General features: G+C 45.2%; 3 protein-coding genes across 9 annotated transcripts in view; 1 reads left to right on the top strand and 2 right to left on the bottom strand.

Moving 5' to 3' along the window:
* The window catches only part of LOC139777305 (galectin-7), a 275279-nt gene that overhangs the window by 128920 nt on the left and 124023 nt on the right, over window positions 1-22336 (top strand). The gene's annotated exons all lie outside the window — the stretch shown is intronic.
* On the bottom strand, window positions 6094-9148 carry LOC139777323 (uncharacterized). The gene is made up of 2 exons (XM_071714654.1): window positions 8924-9148; window positions 6094-8084 (listed from the first exon to the last, which is right to left on the bottom strand). Exons 1-2 carry the CDS (start codon window positions 9146-9148, stop codon window positions 7434-7436), a joined length of 876 nt encoding a protein of 291 aa, XP_071570755.1. The 3' UTR covers window positions 6094-7433.
* Window positions 19315-20725, bottom strand: LOC139777320 (uncharacterized). The gene is made up of 2 exons (XM_071714651.1): window positions 19575-20725; window positions 19315-19495 (listed from the first exon to the last, which is right to left on the bottom strand). The coding sequence occupies exons 1-2, from the start codon at window positions 20723-20725 to the stop codon at window positions 19315-19317; spliced, it is 1332 nt and encodes a 443-aa protein (XP_071570752.1).

The following is a 22336-nucleotide window of genomic DNA, read 5'->3' as shown; positions in this document are numbered from 1 at the left end:
TTACACAACGCACGCGAACATTTGCACGTACCCCCCTACGACACAAACACACGAAGCGTAACATGTACTGTACCACCTGGATTTCCAGGACGCATCCGCACGATGCACGGACTCTACCGGTCTCGATTACGCGCTCCCGCCTCGCGGGACGGAATTTACCGCGCGGCTCTAATTACGCTGTGACTGCCGGTCGCGTACGATTCTCCGGGAAGGGCAGCCGCGTGTCACCCTCTCGGCCGGACCCTCCGAGAGTTTCTTCTCTGTAATGAACTACTCACGTATTCATGCGTTCGCGATCTTACGCGACTCTCGGACGAGTTTCGGCCTCGAGAAACCTTTCTTGATGTATGCGATGTTCGAGTGGCGGCCTTAAGGCTCAGACACAATGAGAGGAATAAGGAATAGGATAAAGGAATAAGAAACAAGGAATTAAACATAAGGAATTAAGAATAAAATATTACAAATTAGCTATAAGACAATTCACAATAGAGAATAAGATATAAAAGCGTTGTTACGAGTTTACAAGATGTGTGTTTCTTATAAGAAATAAATGTTGGTTATAAAATGGATAATCAACTCGATAATCAATTAATCCCGTTAATTGCTATAAATGTGCATGTTATGCTATTAGCATACTTAATACTAATAATTAGGAAGAAAAGAAAAGTATATCGTAAGAGATGGGCAAATCGATGATGCCCTTATGAAAAAGTACACTCAACTTTGATGGTTAACACTCAAATTTGAGTGTTAACTCTCAAATTTGGGCGCAAGTTTAGTGTTTGTCATCAAAGTTAAGTGTCAACACTTAAATTTAGGTGTAGATTGAGTGTTGACCATTAAGGTTTAGGTAAGTTGAGGGTTTAATCCTCGATGATGAGTTTATATTGGGAGTTTATTCTCAATGATAAGTGTAGGTTGGAGATTAAGCCTCAATGTTTAGTGTAGGTCGGAGATTGAGCCTCATCGTTGGATGTTGGTTTGGTGTTAACAGGGTGTTAACCTTTAATGTTCTATGTCGATTTAATCAGTGTCGCCATGATCCCTTTATCGTTGGGTATCGTTTAAATGTTATTGTGTTAATAAACCAATAAACCAATAAACCAATACTTTCTGAGATAATTGGTGGAAATAATTGGCACACGAAATAAAACCTTATTATATATATATATATATATATTGTGACGTGACGGTTCGCCGCGCGTGGCAGCGCCCCGCCGCCGTCACAAGGCGCGGGTTCGCGCCTTTGGGCGAGCCAGGAGAGCGACCGCGAAATCTCCAGGGGGCCTACCGAAACTTTAGAATGCGTATCATTTATTCATTTTATTTTATTTTGTATTGTATGAAAATGTGGCACCTCGCCGAGGCACCGTGCTTCGGGACTAGGATTGCGGAAGCCAACGACGGGAGCGAGACCCACGGCAAGGGACGGAGCGGCGCGAAGATATCGCGAGACCCAATGAGGAGTCCGACCGCGGGGCACGAGGCGGACACGCACGGCGCAGCTGATTGGCGTGAGGCCGACAGGGCCGTGATAGGGCCTTTCTCCCCCGAGGAGGCGAGAGCTACCTCCAAACCAACCCCGGGACATCCAAGCGGACCCGGGATGCCTGGCCAGCGTTCCCTCGGTTCGCGAGGAGACCTTCGGACGAGGGGAGTCGAGCCCGAACACGTTAGTAGGAATACTGTGTGCCTACGGCCCCGGGAGCTCCGAGGGGGGGAGCGGGGCGGGCAGGGACTCGAGGGCGGCGAGCGCGTCGAAACATGTTGTTTATCAAATATTGATAAACATATCGTTGACAAGGGGTACCGCCGAGGGGGGGGGGGGTAGGTGTCCACGTTCTTGGCCGAGGGGGTCCGCGGAGGGGGGGGAAGTAGGTGTCTGCGTTCTAGGACGAAGGTGGTCCGGGGAAGGGGGGGGGTGTCCACTTTTTCGGCGCGGGGTATTACAAAGGCTAACGGGCGCCGTTCGGCTGCTGGAATTTTATCGGCGAATATAAACAAAACAGCGAGTTAGACACTTGTCTCTGCAATGATCTCACCCCTGTAGAACATGCGAGCCACTATTTCGCGACACCGCGTTCACGTTTTCAGCGCACCGCGGGGGATGGGGGTCCGCGTCCAACGGCCACGTCGGTCCGCGTGACGTCACACGGCGCGCTCGCTCCCGTTCCCCCTCATTGATATTCTCTCTCGCTCCCGACCTCCGTTGTCTCTCTCCCGTTTGCGCGCGTCTTCTCGTTGGCGTTCTCTTTTCCTCGCGCGCGGTCTCTCTCGCTCCCGTCCCCGTTCGCGTTCTCTTTTCCTCGCGCGCGGTCTCTCTCGCTCCCGTCCCCGTTCGCGTTCTCTTTTCCTCGCGTGCGGTCTTTCTCGCTCCCGTCCCCGTTCGCGTTATCTCTTCCTCGCGCGCTTCTCGTTCGCGTTCTCTTTTCCTCGCGCGCGTCTTCTCATTCGCGTTTTCTCTCGCGCGCTTCTCGTTCGCGTTTTCTCTCCCTCGCGCGGATTTAACTTAATAATAATAATTATTATTATAATATAATAACTTAATAATTATTATTTAAAATATTATTATTATTATGAAATATACTTAATAATATTAATAATAGTGAAGGAAGCGGAAAAAAATGAATAATAAATGATATATGGAATTAAGTATAAAAATATTTATTCATAAAATTTTAAAAAATTTTGAGAATTACCACACTTCTTCTTCTTCTCTCTCAAACTCGTCTTCGATTTCGAATAATCTTCGAAATCCATAGATGTCCACATCTCCCGTAATGTCCCAAATTTCGTCGTTGTTATCACGAAGGAGTTCTCGCTCCCAGCGTACCCAACGCTGGCTATGTATCAAGAGACACGGTAGTGTCTCGTGCCAAGTACACGCGGAGCGAGACCGACCGTGACTCTTTTACGCGACGCGACGGGTTGCGAGTACCCGAGATGTTGAGATCTCGATAACGAGTGAACGGATCAAGTTCTAAGTAGGCTTGATCGATAGTTTGGGGTCGAAAAGGGGGGGGGGGGTATCTCTTATAATATTTTCCGCTACGAGCCCTACGAGCGGAGATATTGCGACGAAAAGTCCAAATGTGTGAAAATTTTATTTAAGATACTCCTCCTCCTCCTAACGCCGACGTCTTATGACATATATATAATCAGAAATGTCACTTTCACTTTTTCGACGCTGGCGGCGCAGGTATCGCCAGTTTCGATATCGCGCGCGTATTTCGATCGATCTAGTAGGTAAATTAAATTAGGTCGATAGACTTATCGGTCAGGAGGAAGATTTCTATTTAGGTAAATTAGGTATATATATAATACATATTGAGTCAATTGCTTCATGTTTATCTGGAGAGATTTCGTATCCTTACATCGTATTACCACCGCTGCCGGAAAAGAAGGTTCTCTACGCTTGGCAGAAAGTGCCGCTAGGGAATTTTTAAGTCGATTCTTATGAATCAAGCTTGAATTCGATGTCTAGGTATCCTAGGTTGCCGATGACGAGGTCCAGATAGTGCGCTTCATAGTTTTCGGTGTCCAGGTGTAATAATACGTTGAATTCGATGTCTACGTGTCCCAGGTTGCCGATGACGAGGTCCACATAATGCGCTCCGTAGTATTCGGTGTTTACGTGTATTAATACTTTGAATTTGATGTCCACGTGTCCCAGGTTGCCGATTGCGGGATCCAGATAGTGCGTTTCATAGTTTTCGGTGTCCAGGTGTAATCGTACGTTGAATTCGATGTCTAGGTGTTCCAGGTTGCCGATGACGAGGTCCACATAGTGCGCTCCGTAGTTTTCGGTGTCTACGTGTATTAATACCTTGAATTCGATGTCCACGTGTCCCAGGTTGCCGATGACGGGATCCAGATAGTGCGCTTCATAGTTTTCGGTGTCCAGGTGTAATCGTACGTTGAATTCGATGTCTAGGTGTCCCAGGTTGCCGATGACGAGGTCCACATAGTGCGCTTCGTAGTTTTCGGTGTCCAGGTGTAATAATACGTTGAATGCGATGTCTAGGTGTCCCAGGTTGCCGATGACGATGTCTAGATAGTGAGCTCCGTAGTTTTCGGTGTCTACGTGTATTAATACCTTGAATTCGAAGTCTAGGTGTCCCAGGTTGCCGATGACGAGGTCCACATAGTGCGCTCCGTAGTTTTCGGTGTCTACGTGTATTAATACCTTGAAATTGATGTCTAGGTGTCCCAGGTTGCTGATGACGAGGTCCAGATAGCGCGCTCCGTAGTTTTCGGTGTCTAGGTGTAATAATACCTCGAATTCGATGTCTACGTGTCCCAGGTTGCCGATGACAAGGTTCACATAGTGCGCTCCGTAGTATTCGGTGTTTACGTGTATTAATACTTTGAATTTGATGTCCACGTGTCCCAGGTTGCCGATTGCGGGATCCAAATAGTGCGCTTCATAGTTTTCGGTGTCCAGGTGTAATCGTACGTTGAATTCGATGTCTAGGTGTTCCAGGTTGCCGATGACGAGGTCCACATAGTGCGCTTCGTAGTTTTTGGTGTCCAGGTGTAATAATACGTTGAATGCGATGTCTAGGTGTCCCAGGTTGCCGATGACGATGTCTAGTTAATGAGCTCCGTAGTTTTCGGTGTCTACGTGTATTAATACCTTGAATTCGATGTCTAGGTGTCCCAGGTTGCCGATGACAAGGTCCACATAGTGCGCTCCGTAGTTTTCGGTGTCTACGTGTATTAATACCTTGAAATTGATGTCTAGGTGTCCCAGGTTGCTGATGACGAGGTCCAGATAGTGCGCTTTGTAGTTTTCGGTGTCTACGTGTATTAATACCTTGAAATTGATGTCTACGTGTCCCAGGTTGCCGATGACGAGGTTCACATAGTGCGCTTTGTAGTTTTTGGTGTCTAGGTGTATTAATAACTTTAAATCTGAATGTAGGACACGTAGATATCGAATTCGAGGTATTAATACACGTAGACACCGAAAACTACGGAGCGCACTATGTGGACCTCGTCATCGGCAACGTGGGACACCTAGACATCGAATTCAACGTATTATTACGCCTGGACACCGAAAACTATGGAGCGCACTATCTGGAACCCGTCATCGGCAACCTGGAACACGTGGACATCGAATTCAAGGTATTAATACACCTGGACACCGAAAACTATGGAGCGCACTATGTGGACCTCGTTATCGGCAACCTGGGACACCTAGACATCAAATTCAAGCTTGATTCATAAGAATCGACTTAAAAATTCCCTAGCGGCAGAATTAAAATTATGTCATGACATAATAAAAATCCGCTGAATTAAAATTATGTCTAGACATAATAAAAATTGGACGAATAATAGTAACCTTTCGAAAGTAGAGGTTTTAAGCTTGAAATTTAAATTTTATTCATTTTTAACAAAGTTACCGCTGCTCGAATTTTGCCTATTTTTAAAGATAAATTTAGTGTTTCTTCAATTTTTGTGAGAAATGTATAATTTACTTTTACTTAAATATTATTAATTTTTATGTATTTGTTGTTATTGCTAATTTTGTGAATAATTAAAAAATAAAAAATAAAAATGTTTTGCAGATCCTTGCTTAACACTACAAAATAAGTGATATCAGTACAAAATTACCTTTTTCAAAAAAGGTAAAAAAAAGTGCCAAGTACACGCAATGTATTTTGTAAATTCAATCGAAAAATTTTTTTTGTAAAAAACTTGGCGCTGCTTTTTTAAAGTCTATCCAGACAAATTTGCATCGCGCATAAACATAAGCGTAAGAAATTGATTGGTTCATATATATGTGCAAAAGGAAATAGACCAATCCATCTCTTTATGCATATGCTTATGCACCTATGCAAGTTTGTCTAGATTAATCTTAAAAAAGCAGCGCCAAGTTTTTTACAAGAAAAATTTATTTATTTTATTTTAATAAAATATTTTTATTTTATAATGTTACCTCTTTAATTCTTTGTGATTAAAATGATTAAATGATTCTTTGTAATATTATAATTTCATCAAGGAGAATTAAAACTACTACCACTTGGGTTGATAGAAAGATCCTCAGGAATACAAAGATACATACCACTTGGGTTGAGTTAGGTAACACAATTTTGTTTTATTTTTTAAGAGTAGTTGCACTACAATTATTTTTCAAAGCAATATATATATTCTCTTTGTAGTTGGCGTAATTTAAAGATTTCATATATTTTTTTGAAATAACATATCACTTAGATTGAGTTAGGTAAAACAATTTTGTGATATAATTTTGTTAAGGTATATATCACTTGGATTGAGTTTGGTAACGCAATTTCGTGATATAATAATAATTTTGTTAAGGTATATATATATATATATATATTCTCTCTTTGTAATTGGCGCAGTATTAAAAGATTTCACGTATTTTTTTTTAAATAGATACCACTTGTTATTTAGGTTTTTTCGAGGTAGATATCACTTGGATTGAATAAAATAACAATTTTGTAATTTAATAATTTTGTGAGACAATTTTTGTGAGACAATTTTGTGAGATATTAATAAAACCACGAATTCGGATTTCATCAAAATGTATAAAATTTGGCTGAAAACAAATTATACAAAAAATTTTTTAAAATTTTTTAAAAAAATTTAAAATTTATGAAAAAAAAATTTAAAATGTATGAAAAAATGTTTATACACACCTGTACGTGAGGGATCCTCACCCTCACCATATTGAACAGTTCGATCTCGCACATCGGTTCGTTATCGACCCACACCCACTATAACGTTAACAGAATGGTTAATTTAATATATATTTAAATATACAGTTATGTGCGTATTGTTGCATGCATGTCGTCCGGTATGCTTTTCAAAAAATGTTACGCCCAGGTCGATAGTGAGTCCGTGATTTCTTTCAGACACTCATTCACACTCGCGCAGTCACAAAAATAACGATCGTTTTAATCGTTTATTAAAAGACCGCTCGCTGCACGCTTCAGCTTGGAGTTCGAAAAGCATACCGGGCGACACGCACGCAACGGTATTAGATATACATACCCCGATGGCAGGGTAAACGATTTCAATACAATCTTCGATTCTATGAAATCTTTCCATTTTTTTCTTATATATTCTTTGCTCGCGAACGTTTTCACACTACTGACTGCAGAGGACTGACTTTAACTGACTGCAGAGGACTGAACCAGAGTTCAGAGAAAAGTAATTAAGATAAAATATATCTAGCATTACAATAGCAAGCAAGCAAGGATTCGTTGGAGCATCGGCACCACATAGGCGAGCGTCGCCGGAGCATCGCTTCATAGTGTACGATATACGATACCTTAAATTTCAAGCGGCTCGACTCGAACATCGCATATACGGCTCGAATGGAAATGCGTGTGAAGAAATTAAGACATGATTTATATTAAAAAAAAATACATTTTTTATTCTTCTTTTACATTTTTTGTTCTTACGTACTACGGAAGCGCACTAAAAAATAAAGCTGCGAGCTCACAATCGACGAGCTGATGTTTATCGAAGGCATCGCTATCGCGTATTACATTTAACACTTGCGTAGGATTCGTTACAGTGGACGCGATTTTGGAGAATTGCGTGAACTTGACATCAACCGTCTCGACAATTCTACTTAATCGATGGAACATCGTGTCGATGCACAGATCAAGATCGAGCATACGGTGTAACGTCGATTCGGTCATCGTTAAGCGTACGTTTAAAGACTCGAGACGTACGAGTTTGACGCCGTTAATCGTACAAATTCTCAACGTTAGCGGTCCAACGCTTATAAAATCACACGTATCTTTAGTGTATCGAAGGAAATTCTGAATGTTCCGCCGTTGTTCGTGGAATCCCTTCCACGTTTCGAGGGACAGTATCAATTCCGTTCCTCGATGATCTCCTACGGCGATCTCCACGTAACTCGGTGGACCCACGTTAACGCCAACTTCAAGGAATTTGTATCCCGTAGCCGTCAACGCGTATCGTCTGCTGAGTATACGAACCGCGCGACGCTCCAACGAAATGCTGTAGAAAAAAATAAATGAGATTACTTTCAAAATAATAATACAATTTATAATTTGCAATTTAAAAAAAATATAAAGCTTTATAATTTAAGAAAAAAAAAACGAAAACTTACTTCTTACACTTGTTCTCGTACGATGGAGTTTTATCATCATCATCACCATCGTGAATCGGTACGTAATAATTCATGCGTCTGCCACCGCTGCTGCTGCTTCCTTCAGCGGAGCTGAACATTTTTTTCTCTCGGTTATGGAGACGCGGACCGTTGATACAAGCGGTCGATGCAAGACTGATCGTCGTTGTAAAATTAATCGAATATACGCGGCAACTTTCAAAACTATGATGAAGGAGGGGGAAATTAATGTTTCTGGAACGCGCAATCAGCGCTCTGAAATTTAGGAGAGGAGACTAAGGTAGGATGTTTTTTTTTTATAACATCGCCGCGAAACATGTTCAGACATGTTCGCTGAAACCTGATACCCCCCCCCCCCCCTCGAAGCTCTCGAGTTAGAATTCGTCACGTATACCTACTTATTCTTTAATTTTGTACACTATCGACTAATGGGGAAGGGAAATTAAACGTTGTAAAATTTACACATACATATAAAATTTATTTTTTTAAAAAGATGACAATTCTCCCTGACGTTTCGACCACCAGTTAAATATTTTTAATACATTTTGCAACGCGCAATTCTTAACGTGTTTTCCACATCGCATAGTATTGGTAGCATCTAGAATATTTAAAGATTCGATATCTTCGTAATCCGCATCCAGAGTCTCGATGTTTAGGTTTTTTCTCAAGCAGATCTACCAGCCATTCTCGTTTCTGGCATCCCTTGACGTACACGAGAGTAGGCATTTCGTCGTCGTCGTCGTCGTCGTTGTCCTCTTCCTCACCGAGCACGGCCGATGTAATTAAACGCTTCACCTTGCTGTACGGCACGTTTCCGTCTTCCCATCGTAATCCATGGTGATTGCGAATCAACCAGGAAGCGCACGATTTGTCGGATTTTGTGAAGAGATTCCACGGCATGGGGCATGTAAAGATGTAATGCGCCAGAACGGTTCCGTTTCTCAGCACCGCCGCCTCCTTCACGACAAATTTCATCCCGACGACGAAACCTTGCAGGTCCACGAACGTTGGTGCGGACATGAAGAGATATCTCTCTCTCTTCGATGCGTGAATCGAGAGGAATGACGCGCGTTTCGCGACACTCTGATTTATATATCCTGCTCCCCTTTTTTCCCTCTCATAAATTTGTATCGAGAGTGAAAGAGAGAGAAAATTTTCGTCGACGTTGCCGCGAACACTCAGACTATTTTGCGCACTACGTTGGTCAACGGATTGTACTCGATCACGCGATCGTGTATGATGAGACAGTACGCGGAGGTATTCGGCGGTACGTTCTCCATGCAATCGAATTCTATTCTGACATCCACGGTGGCGTTTTTGACGGATTCGTTTTGTCGAGAGCAATCGATGATCACGAATGGGCCGTTGCGTAAAAAAGTCGAAACGGTGAGACTCGGCTTGAGATATTCGTATCCGTAATAGCCCTTGCAGAAACGCGCGTACATATCGTACAGAATCGCCCATCTGTGTTTACCAAAGTCCAAATTCAAATCGTCATACGGATAGACTTCCGAGTTTAGGTAGAGTTTCACGTTGGTCAATTTGCAGTCGTCGAATCGGCTCGTGTCCGCGGATATGACGTTCTTCCGACCCGTCTGCAGAGCGAAGACGACGTATCGCGGTTTCTCAAGCTGAGTCGCGATCTTAATGGCCCACGAGTGCTTGGTCGTGTTCTGCAACAGGGAATACTCGTACAGATCCCACGAACGGAAACCCATACTTAGATATCGTCCTTTTTTCAAGGCGCGCAGCATCGACAGCTTGTTGATCTCGCTCAATACCACGTGAGGCATTCGCCACTGTATCTTGAGTATTTTGATAGTAGGCTCCAACGCGAGATTTCCCACCAGACAATTGTTGTCGTTGCGCGATCGTATTATGACCAATTCGTGACGAGCGTTGATCACCACGCGTTTGTAATCCTCGCAAAATCCTAGTAACAGGTTGAGTGGTACGCAGAAATTGAAGTATCCATTCGCGTTATTCTGTGGCTCCCAGCCGGCGTTTCTCAGGATCACGCTTCTGTCGGACGATACCGTTACGTAGTTCTTGAGCGTGCTGGTTATTCCTACGTTTCTGCAGTGATCAATCTCCACGCCGTCGAGCTCGTATCGAATTTCATCGAACATGAACGCGACGTAATTATTCCCCAATACCACGTTATCGGCTTGGTCGGCTGCTCTGGTCACCGTCAATGTTCCTTCGACGTAGAGAAAACTTTCGCACGGCAACGTATACAGATCCTGCTGTTGCATGGGTATTCGTATCTCGTCGCTATACTTGAACGTTGTGTTAGCGTACGGGTTGTACGTGTGAGTCTCGATCTTGACGATGCGATCGTCAAAGACCGGCTCGCCTCCGATGTTAAGAATTTCAGTCATCGTTCACAGTCAGCTTTCAGATGTTTCGTACCGCGAATCCCAGAGATTGTAAAAATTTAACGTTCGATGCGTTGAGCTTCTTTCTCGTCTCTTTTTTAACGCTACCGAATGTCGATTTGACGATATCGTCGATCGTCGCAGTCGTAAAGATATTCTTATCTGTCGCGTGCTCCGAGTCGTTCAACACGAGCATCTCACACGTCGCGCGTTATCGCTGTCGCCGTCGTACGTGTAATCTGACGGTGATCTCTTCTCCTCGAAAATCGAGCAATCGTCCGTCTTGATCCGTGACGCGTATCGTTAGATCCGAAACGCTTCGCGCGATGATCGGCAGGTAAATGATCTGCGCAGGCGTTTCCGATATCTTATATCCCGGTGGTACGCTCGGTGAAAATTCGTGTATCGTGTGAACACGTTTGCCGTTGCTGTACGCACCCGCGGTCACGTTACACTCCACGCGGATAATGTTTACGTTGATAATATTAATCGACGCGTCCGATTCGTACCACTGTCCCGGCTGCAATATACGCTTCGACGAGAATCCCAGCAGCAATCCAACGTTGTTCGGTTTGTTAAAGTTCACTCTAAAAGCGCACTTGATCTCGCTCTTCATCGTATTGTAATTTGCGCGAAGCACTATCGGGTATTCCGCAACCTCGTCTTCGTAGCTGTTCGCGCGAGCGGTCGCCTCTCGGGCGATATTCGCGACCGACGTACGCTCATCGTTGGAACGAATTACGCGTCGCGGGCGTTTCCGTGAAATTACGCGTTTCAAAAACTCATGTATGGCTCGTATCTCGTACGATCCCTCGGAAATCGTAATTTCCGTGTCATCCTTGTCGAAATAAAATTTATTGTTCGAAGAATTCACGTTCGGAATCGTGTGATAAGTCTCGAAACACGTTAGACCGAGCTCGTAGTCACCGTCGCTCAGATCCACGGCGGGAAAATAGTGCTCCGCGAGGATGCTGCTTTTCCCGGTCAAAGTGAACGTTACAGACATGTCGGCTGAAACCGTTAACGAATACTGAGTCACCACGGCGCACCGTCAGGCTTTAAATTAGCGTCGATCGTCCGGAGAAATTGCAAGCATAATTGTCCACAGATGCTCTGATCGTATCGCTGATAAGACGTGCAATTGTACTCAATCTTCGTCACGTTCGGCCCGAAATATCGCACCAATTCTTTCGGCGGTCGAAGATTGCCGAAACTGTCGAAATACATGACTCGATCTTCCCTCTTCGCGTACGCTACCCAATGAGTACCGGGACCCGCTGCATCGTCCAAATTCACGATACCGCTCTCGTTTCGACGTACACCGCCGATCGGTAACGAATCACGCATGAAGACACCTTTGAAGAACCGTACGCGCATACGCCTTGCCAGTCGATTCAATTGTACGTTAGTCGTAATACCCGCGGGCATATTTAACGTCTTTTTGACGTTTTTTTTATTTTCGACGCTACTCCTCGCCCGCGTTTGTGCGGGCCGAGATACAGCCCTCGTCCATATTTGTACAGAGCGAGATAAAGTCCGCGACCTTCCACGGCGCGATTGTGACGTTGCATCTCTTCCAGCTGACGCCGCGCGGCTTTGTTATCGTTCACGGCCTTTACGACTCCCGCCGCTCCGCCGGCCAGAGAACCGAGAACTCCCAACAACGGTAGAATCGGCAATACGCCGCCTCGTTTCACTGCAGGAAGTATCCGTTTTTTCGTCAGCCTTTTCCTCGTTTTCGTTTTTTTCATTTTCAAGCCCATTCCGAGCTTCGTCTTAGCCTTCATGGTCGCCCAGACGGCAGCTCTCTCTCCGAGAGTCGAATCTCTCACGGTAATGCGTTTTCGCGCTTTCGCAGCGAGTATCTCGTCCGCCGCGTGTCTCTCGGTGAGATCGCGGTTACGCGAATAGGCTATGTCGTGCTCGCGACACGCCGCGTCCAATGGATTAATACCTTGATCGCCTCTCACCAATCGTTCTTGTAAACGAGTTCCCGGACCGCAAAATTGATAGCCGGGAATGTGTAATTCGAACGGAAGTGCGTTTATCGCGCGATTTAATAGGCCTCCACCAATTTTTTTCGTTGACATTCGCCGCAATCCTTTATCAATGGCGCGGGACCGTCGACGTGCGTTCGCTGCCACGGTTGATTGTAATGTTCGTAACAGCGACGATATGTCTGAACCTCCAAATCCGCCTTTATATGTTCCGGAACCTTGTCCCACACGTAGTGAACGTGATCGCCGCACGTTTGCAGCAGAACGGCTTTCGGCACAAATTGCAGCTGTTCGGCGCTCAAGTCGCGAATATCGGAAGGTCTCGACAGTAGGACGAACATTTTTGCTACTGAGCCATTCGCGGTTCCGCTCGCCTATAAATAGGCGTTCGAGTCAGCCAGAAAGTCGACAGTGTGGAAAAAATGAGATTCGTGCGACAACCGTTGACGATTCGCGTGACGAATTGCGACGACAGATCACGGCCGATGGGAGGCAACGCGGAGAAGCGTAGGCACGGTACGCTGCTGCCGGCTACTATACGCGCGATCATTTGCGGCCCCTCGAGTTGCGGTAAAACCAACGTTCTGATTAGCTTGCTGGAAAGTCCGCACGGTGTACGTTTCGAAAACGTGTACGTGTACTCGAAATCGCTGCAACAGCCGAAATATCGATATCTGGAGAATTTATTGACATCGATCGACGAAATCGACTACTTTACGTTCTCCAATAACAGTGACGTTATTCCACCGAGCGACGCGCGTCCAAACTCGATCTTCGTCTTCGATGACGTGGCATGCGATAAGCAAGACGCTGTGAGAGAGTATTTCTCAATGGGCAGACACTCGAGCGTCGACTCCTTCTATCTCTGTCAGACGTACGCGAGAATACCTAAACATCTGATACGCGACAACGCGAATCTGCTGATCCTGTTCAAGCAGGACGGTACCAATTTGAAACACGTGTACAACAATCACGTAAATACCGACATGGCGTACGATGAATTTTGCTCGTTGTGCCACGATTGTTGGCAATGCAAGTACGGATTCGTAGTGATAGACAAGGACAGCGCGCTTTCGAACGGCCGATACAGAAAAGGATTTAACGTGTTCGCGATACCGCAAAAGCGATCAGTCGTCGCCGATACGTCGTCGAAGGTGAAACGTTAGCGTTACAGAGAGAGATCAACACTCTGCTTTGTTTTTTCCCCCGCGATGGCTGCGATCGACGGGAGCGAGACGATTCGCAAACGCGAGAAGATCGTGAAAGATATTGCGAAAACGAGTAATTCGATTCGCAAGAAACTTCGCGCTTTGAAGACCGGTAAGATCGAGAAGGACATTGAGTTGGACACGCACTTTAAACCTCTCATCGGGCCGCTGAAAAAGATCGTCGACAACTCGAGCTTGATAGCGGTGAAGAAGGAGAAGCCGGAAAGCGTCGCTGGCGAGGAGGAGGAGGAGGATGCTACACCGAAGATAAAGGGGGAACGATTAGACTCCTGGTCGGATCTGTCATCGTCGACACCGCGTAAATCTAATCAATCGAAACGATCGATAGTACTACCGACAACCTCTACACCGACGCGAACCGTGCAACGTACGAGTCCCGAATTTCTCGAAAACGAGGATGTTTTCGAAACCACGGACGAGTCGATCGGGACGACCGTTCAAAAGCAGTTGCAAACGTCGAAGGGTCGAGAATTGTTTATAGAAACGTTGGAAGATCACTTGGGTCCACTGAGTCGATTGTACATCGCATCTGTTTTGGGCGCCGATCCAACGATAGACAACGTGTACGGCGTTTATCTCGGCAAGAATGAATTGATGCTCGGTAATAAACTTTTTGACGTGGACGCCGCGGATAACATTTATATCGGCGGCGTACGATACGCCGGCACACCCGGTATTTACGAGTTGATCTTCAAGACAATACCCGATGATAAGCTCTACACGGAGGCCGATAGGCAAAAGTACAGGAGCATACTGTTGGCGACGAGTGCTCATAAATACAAGCACGATCCTCGCGAGCGAGTAAAGGGTAACAGGGGATACAAGTATCTATGGGTAATCTCACCGTTGATATCGATCGAATCCAAGAAGAAAAAATCCGGAAAAGGATTATCCATGCCTCGCGCGATGACGCTAACCGACAATAAGATCGACTACGTTCACTGGGACGATCCCAACGAGCTGGTGGATCGTCTGCGATTGCTCGACGCTTCGCGTCAAGCTGGCAACAATGCCCACGACAACGAGATCATGTCGATCATCGAGGAACTTCGCGAAGCCGGGCTTATTATAAATTAAACGGCGCGACAGCGATCCGTTCAATCAGCGTCGAAATGCCGATCAACAAATTTGGATTGTTTGAGCACAGCGGAGACGCGACAAACTCCATTTCGTACCATCGGTGGAGCGGATTAATGAGAAATTTCGTGCGCAATAACGCTCTGTGTCGCAGCGCCACGGACTTTGACGCAAGGTCGCGCAAGATTCGTCGCGTAGCACAACCTGAGACTGACGGTGACGCGGTTAACAAAATATACGTGGATCGGTGCGTTAAAAGTTTGACAGATCAACGAAAAGAGTCAGACGAGAAGCTTACCTCGTTCGAGAAGGACGTGCGAGCGTTACAGACTGCGGTAAACGCGCTTCGGCGTACGAACATCGTTAGATTGGAAACGGCTAATGAACGATGAAGAAACGGTTCAGCAGAAACAACTATCAAAAGGCGACGAGTGAAAAGAAGCAACGGTTAATTGACGACGGCGACGAACAGCAACGAACGATTCGAGAACGGTTGTCGGACGGCTGTCTAACGGTTCAAGAACGGTTGTCGGACGGTTATCGAACGATTCAAAAACAACTCAGAAACGATTACGAGCGATTCAGAAACAGCTGCGAACTACGCGGTGACAGGAAAGGCTACAAACGGCTAAAGAACGTCGACGACGACGACGACGATGAGTGACAAACAACGGTTAACTGACGACGACGAACAGCAACGAACGATTCACGAATGGCTCAGAAGCGGTTACGAACTGTTGAGAAGCGGTTACGAACTGTTCAGAAACTGCTACGAACGATGCACTAGAAGCAGAAACGGTGACAACGAAACATGAGACAGTTAAAATCGATCGATGTGCGTAAAAATATCGAAAAGCGGCGGCTGGTGGACGAACTGCATGCACCGGCGAGAAGAAATTTTCCCCGCAGACGCGTCATAGTGCGAGGGTACGACGACCTGTGGCAGGCCGACATCGTCGAGATGCGTCCGTACTCACGTTTCAACGGAGGCTACCACTACATACTCACCGTCATCGATGTGTTGAGCAAGTACGCGTGGGCCGTGCCGCTCAAGGGTAAAAGCGGCAGCGAGACAGCCGACGCTATCGCCGAGATTATTCGACACAGCGGGAGGTGCCCCAGTAACCTACAAACCGACATGGGGAAGGAATTTTACAACACCGATGTGCAACGTCTCGTGAGAAAACACGACATCAATCATTATTCCACGTATTCGGTGTTGAAGGCGTCGGTCGTCGAGCGATTCAATCGTACGTTAAAGAACGACATGTGGAAGATGTTTACGCTCAACGGAAATTACAAGTGGGTCGACGCCTTGCCACGACTCGTGTCGGATTACAACGCGCGCAAGCATCGAACCATCGGCATGCGACCCGTCGACGTTACCCCCGCCAAAAGACTTTTGGCTACGGTGTACAGCGCGATAAAGATCGCGGGCCCGGCAAAGTTTAAAACGGGTGATTTGGTACGCGTTAGCAAATACAAAACAATTTTCGAAAAGGGTTACACGCCGAATTGGACCACCGAGGTGTTTAAGATCGTTAAAGTGCAGCGTACCAATCCCGTAACCTATCTACTCGAGGACTATCGTGGAAAATCCGTCGCTGGAGCGTTCTACGAGCACGAGTTGCATCGCGCGACTTATCCGGACGTGTATCTCGTGGAGAAAGTACTGCGCAAGAAGGGTGACGAGGTTTACGTTAAATGGCTGGGATTCGATGGATCGCACAATTCATGGATACACAAGGACAATGTTATTTAATTTGTGCAAACTGTATTTTATTCTTAACATAAAAAATACGTAATATGTAATACATGTAAAGTGTTTGAAATATGAAATATAAAATACGTAAAAATATGAAATATACACATGTGCAATATCTTTATTAATATTCTTTCCAATACTGTAATATAATACTCACAATACGTTATACTACATTCATACATTCATACGTTATATGACATACTACTACATTATATATTACGTTACATACATATACTACTGCATACGTTATACGACATACATACGTTATACTACTACATTATATATATTACGTTACATACATATACTACTGCATACGTTATACTATTACATACATGCATACATACGTTACAAAGGTATTTTATAATGTCCCCACGGTAACGTATCGGTCGAATCGGGTATAATGTATCGCTTATCGTCGTATGGACTCAGAGCGATTTTTGTTTCGGACACGGTGTACACTTCGTGCTTTTTCGATCGTATACAGGACTGCGATCGGGTCATTTCAATTTCGTCTCGCAGACACCTCGTGTAATCGTCGAACGTTATAGTACGCGCTACGACGTTGTTCTTGACACCTTTCGCTTTTTTACAATCTTTTTTACCATCCACCCTCAACGCGTACATTTTCGCCCTGAGTCCGACGAATTCGGTCATGATCGCGCCGTTATTCTCGTCCTTCATCAAGCCCGGAACTTTTTTATTGGCGAGTGGGATACCGTACGCGTTATCTACCGCGTAATCGCTATTGTCGAATCTAGCGATATCGCGTTTTACATTTTCGTACACATCGTCGCACTCGATGTGATAAATCAGACTGTCAATATCGGTGTACGTGACTTTACACTTGTCGCCATACAGGGGAGACATGTACTCGTGATGAAATTCATACAAGCAGATTTTCGATACGTCGAGAATGCACATGCCGACGTAAATAGGTTTATCGAATTTAACTTCAAGTTTTCGCAGTTCAACGGCTATCAGATTTTCCGAAAAGATGCTTCGACTATGAAAATTTGGTCGCGCGATTATTGCCTCCGCGCCGTATCTACCCTCCCACTTTGTTAATAATTTTACATCGACGTGATTGCGAACGTTCTCCATCGTTTTCCCGAAAACCGCGTTATTCATCAATTTATATAAATTTTTCTCGAACTCATTTTTGGCCAGTGTTCTAAATTTTGTATTGAGTTCGATGTAAGTGCGGAGCCACGCAGATTGAGCGAATTGCAATACGCGATGTATTTTTGTGACGCGAAGGCCATGGTGCGTGCACTGCTGTAGGTTGCGGTAGTGTATGACGTAACGCTTCTTATCATATAGCGTGGCGAGAAGTTTTTCCTGCTGTTTGCCGGGCGGTTTATCGCGCGTCGGACAGAACGGTAGGTTGGCGTGCGCGTCGTGTTTATTCTCCGGATACTCGAGATCAACCTCGAGAATATAACCCATGGGCGAATCCAATGCGATCGCGTTAAACTCGAAATTTGAAACGTCTTCGACCCATCGAAAATCTGCGTAGGGCAGTGGTTGACACATCGCCCAGCCGTACAAGTTGTTTACATCGAAGTACATTAGAAACGACGACGGTTTCAATGGATCGTACGATTGGATGTACTTGTTATTAGCTTGCGCGTATCTGTTTGAACATTGACTCAGACCACCACGTATACCGCGTTCGATGAACATGACCATGTCAATGTCGGTGAGCAGTTCGAAATTGATACACGTATGTTTCAACATGGCGTCCCACGTGAAACCTGGCAAAGTGTAGTAGTACGCCGGATCGAGTCCATAACTCGCGATACAGCTGTTGCGGAAATTTTCAAACACGTCGGCCAACAGCAAGACATCGGTTTTGAGGTATAGATCGCTGTATTCGCCCAAGGTTCGAACGGAGAATCGCTGCCATACGTTCGTGGCGTGCGCGTAATCGCTCTCGGATACGGTGTCACCGGTCAAGGAACTGTAAAACGATTCGCGCGGCGGTAAACACGAGTCCTCCAACTTTTCGATGCTGTCCACGTATTCGTATGGAAAGACACCTTTTCGCGTCAATAATTCGAAATCGTCGGTCGATAATTGTGAAAATTGAGAACGTACAGTTTTTAACTTATCTTTGCATAGAAAAGATGCTAATTTATCGAGGCTGCTACTCAAAAATTTATACAAATCGATGAATCTTAATTTTATGTCGCTTCGCGAATCTGATCTGTCGGCTGTATCTTTCACATGCTTCGTGAATGAGATGTACTTTTCTTTTGTTATCGGTAGTACATCGACCGAGCCTTCGAACGCGGCAGCTATCTCCGTGATAATGAAATGCGCGTCGTAGCCCGATAAATTGTGGAAAATTACGGGGATGTAATGCGAATCTTTATAATTCAGATTGCAGTTCCAATGTGCGGGACCTCTATATCGACCGGTCAAGTGGCAATGATCGCGTACTCGCACGTCGTCTGGCGCGAACGGTTTTTCGCAAATGTGACATTGCGCCGCGCTGCGAAATATCTCCCACTCGTCTCGCGTTAGATCTACCATGCGAACATTCTCGGACAAGATAGCCTTTACGCGATGCGCCAATCCTTTCAGTTCCTCGGCGAACCACGCGACGCAATCCTTATCACGGCGAAATCGATACGCAGATAACGAGTCGTCGTACGAGCACCGCACGTAGTATCCTATACTACATACCCGATGATGTTGAAACCTGAACGTGGGCGTTGTCGGATCCGCTTCCGTCTTCTCAAGGGTACATTCCAGGTCGGCGTACACGACATATAGGAAGCCGCTCTTTCCTGCTGTGATTCTTGAAACTCAGCCACTTGTCGTCCTCGCTCGGTAGTCGGATTGCGCAGTTGTTTATCTTCTGACAGTCGACGGTGTGCGCTTCCAATTTCTCGCTCGTGTAGAAATAGTGCAAACATCTGCAAAAAAAAAACAAATATTGTAAATTATTAAATAAAATATTTTATAATTTTATTAAAAAGGAGTATAAATACTCACCGATCGCAAAAGTATTTCCGACCACGGTGCGTGCTCAATTGCGAGCTAACGAGACGCGATAGATTCTTGATCCACGCGAAATGCCCCACGTTGTCGTTTCGCGGGTCCTGCACGTACAGCAGATTTACGTGTTTGCTCATCTTCCAGTCGGTGAGTCGTATCGGGAGAACGTTCGGCGTCTTCTGCCCCTCGACAGTATATACGTTGATCGACACGTCGTTGAATCGTTCAAAGTTTTTAATTTGACTCAACGTCACTGGAAATTCAATGTCTCGTAAATTTAATACTGTTGTATAATGAGGATACGAAGATTCCCGTTCCAAATGTCTTTCGGCTGGATGTAAAGCAGCCACCACCGACCACGCGAAGCATGCATTGTCCATCGATTGCACGTTGATCACCGCTCCCTTCAATTTAATTTGTTGCGGTAATTTGATGTAACATCCCGCGCGCAAAGGATTGTACTTGTTCACGTTCACTGTCAAATTGAGTATACGCGATAATGCCCACCCGCTATCGCGTTCCTGAAACTCTTCTAGGGACGATAAAGTAGGCTCGATAACGTGTCGCTTGTACCACTCGCGCAGATCGGACCGATCGGACGAACGAAAGAGTTCGCAGTTTCTCGTGTTGACACTTTTGTTCGCACGTTTGTCACCCGTCACAAACTCGCCGTTGAACACAGTGTTTATCTTTACACTTGCGTGTCTTTGCATGACGTTCCGCACATGATCGGGCACGATGACTTCAGCATCTTCGAGAAATTTTTGCGGTTCGATGTGATTGATATTTATCACCGCAACGGTCAATACACGGCTTTCGAACGCGGTATCAATCTCTCGCCAAACGAGTCTTTCCGCGTTATCGTCACTACTAGTGCCCGCCGCGTACTCACCACCGATATGTACGAACCGTCTCTGTAATAGGGTCTTCGCACCTTCGAGTCGCGCGATTCTTGTCACTAAAGATTGTCTGTTTCCCGGATTGTCTGTTTCGCGGATTGAGAGCCGCGGACGCTTGGAACGACAGTCTTCTTCGAGCCGCTCGATAAACTCCTCGCATCGCTGTGTCCATGCAAAATATTCGCCCAAGGTAGCGATTTGGTCGGATCCTTCCAACAGGTCGCGTTCCGTTTTATCGAGATGTTCCATGTTTTTCTTTTTAGATCACGTCACATTCTTCGATGGAGCACTTGCACGTGACTCGATCACACGCTGAACAATATCGTTTGCAACGTTGAATTTCAAAGTGCATAAACATAAAATTTACAGGATTGAAGTAGGGGACATTAAAGTGATTAAGTTCCCAATTATCAATATCATCACAGTCACGTTCATCGGTTCTTTGAAGCATTAATAGATGATTAGGATTATCGAAACGGCCAGGGTACATATACATACGTACCGAATTGTTCATCACCACCAATTCGACGTATTTTCCAATACCTGTATGAATCTTAATGTATGTTGCTTCACAATCGTCGAGCTTTTCAAAAATTTTAGACGCCCAATAGCGATAGTCAACAATAGGTGTAATATAATACGGCACAACGTCAGCACGGCGAGCTGCACGTGATTTTTCCTCGCTAACGCACTCGTCCCGCAGCCGTCGATACACTTTTCGTTTCACGTTAGATCTCCAATCATAAGGAGAATTCGAGGTATCGATAACGACTCTTTGTCTAGCGATGCGGTGACCGGTTCCGCGTATACCTAGTTCGCGATCGCGAAGAAACTGTACCGGTGATATTCGTCGCACATCCGTCAATTTCACTCCTTGATCTTTTTTACGCAAACCATCGGCGACATCTGTTGTAATATCTTCCATTGTTAAAACATCCACAGATTTTGGAGACTCTACAGAATTCTCTTCAATTATCCACACCATGTTGCGCACGTTATATATAATGTCCCACTCGCGATAATGTTTTTTATCACTTTATGCAAATTGGACACATGTTGCACGGTAATATTTGGTACAATGGAGTGTGACAATCTCCGCAAAATCGACCATTTATTACGTTGTACGGTTTGGTTACATGCTCTCGATATTCACGTATGTGCTCACCAGTGTCTGGTACAGCGATCATACACGAATAACACAGTTTATCCGAACCGTATCTAAAATAAAAATAAATCGCGCAACACTTCGTATGTCTATCCAACGCTAAAAATTCGGAACGCGACACTGTTTTTTTCATAACTTCTCTACGGTTATCGTCTTCATCGCTGTTGTAAGCGCTGTCCGGTGACAATGGACGATCTTCATCGGATGAATCTACATCCATTATTGCCTCGAAATTATTGTCCATCTCGCGTGCAAATGGGGCACATATTACACGGAAATATCATATACAATGCTTCATGACATCTTGAACAACACCGGGTATGCATCATTCCGCGTAACTCAACGTAGTGTTTTCGGCGAGCGTACATGTAATCGCCAAGGTCCGATAGAACAACCATGCACGGAACACATAGTGCAAGTGCACCACCCGTTGAATAATAAAAATATATTACGCAACGTTTCGTACGTAAATTTAGTGCAACGATTTCCCGACGCATCACTATTCTATCGATGACTTCTTCATGATCGTCGTCTTCGTCACTGAAATAATCACTGTCGTCCGTTAACGCGCGATCCTCGTCTACATCCATATCGAAATTATTGTCATCTCCTTTATCGTGAAAAATATTCCTCTGTATTGAATACTCGGCACAAAAAAACTTCACCCCGAGTATAAATGTTCGCGTTGCGAAAAC

Source organism: Temnothorax nylanderi, unplaced genomic scaffold, assembly GCF_030848795.1.
Source record: "Temnothorax nylanderi isolate EJ_2023f unplaced genomic scaffold, tnyl_v1.0 TNYL_tig0144_pilon, whole genome shotgun sequence".
NCBI classification, from domain to species: domain Eukaryota; kingdom Metazoa; phylum Arthropoda; class Insecta; order Hymenoptera; family Formicidae; genus Temnothorax; species Temnothorax nylanderi.
The sequence above is the reverse complement of the archived record's forward strand: the minus strand, read 5'-3'. Positions and strand labels throughout refer to the sequence as shown.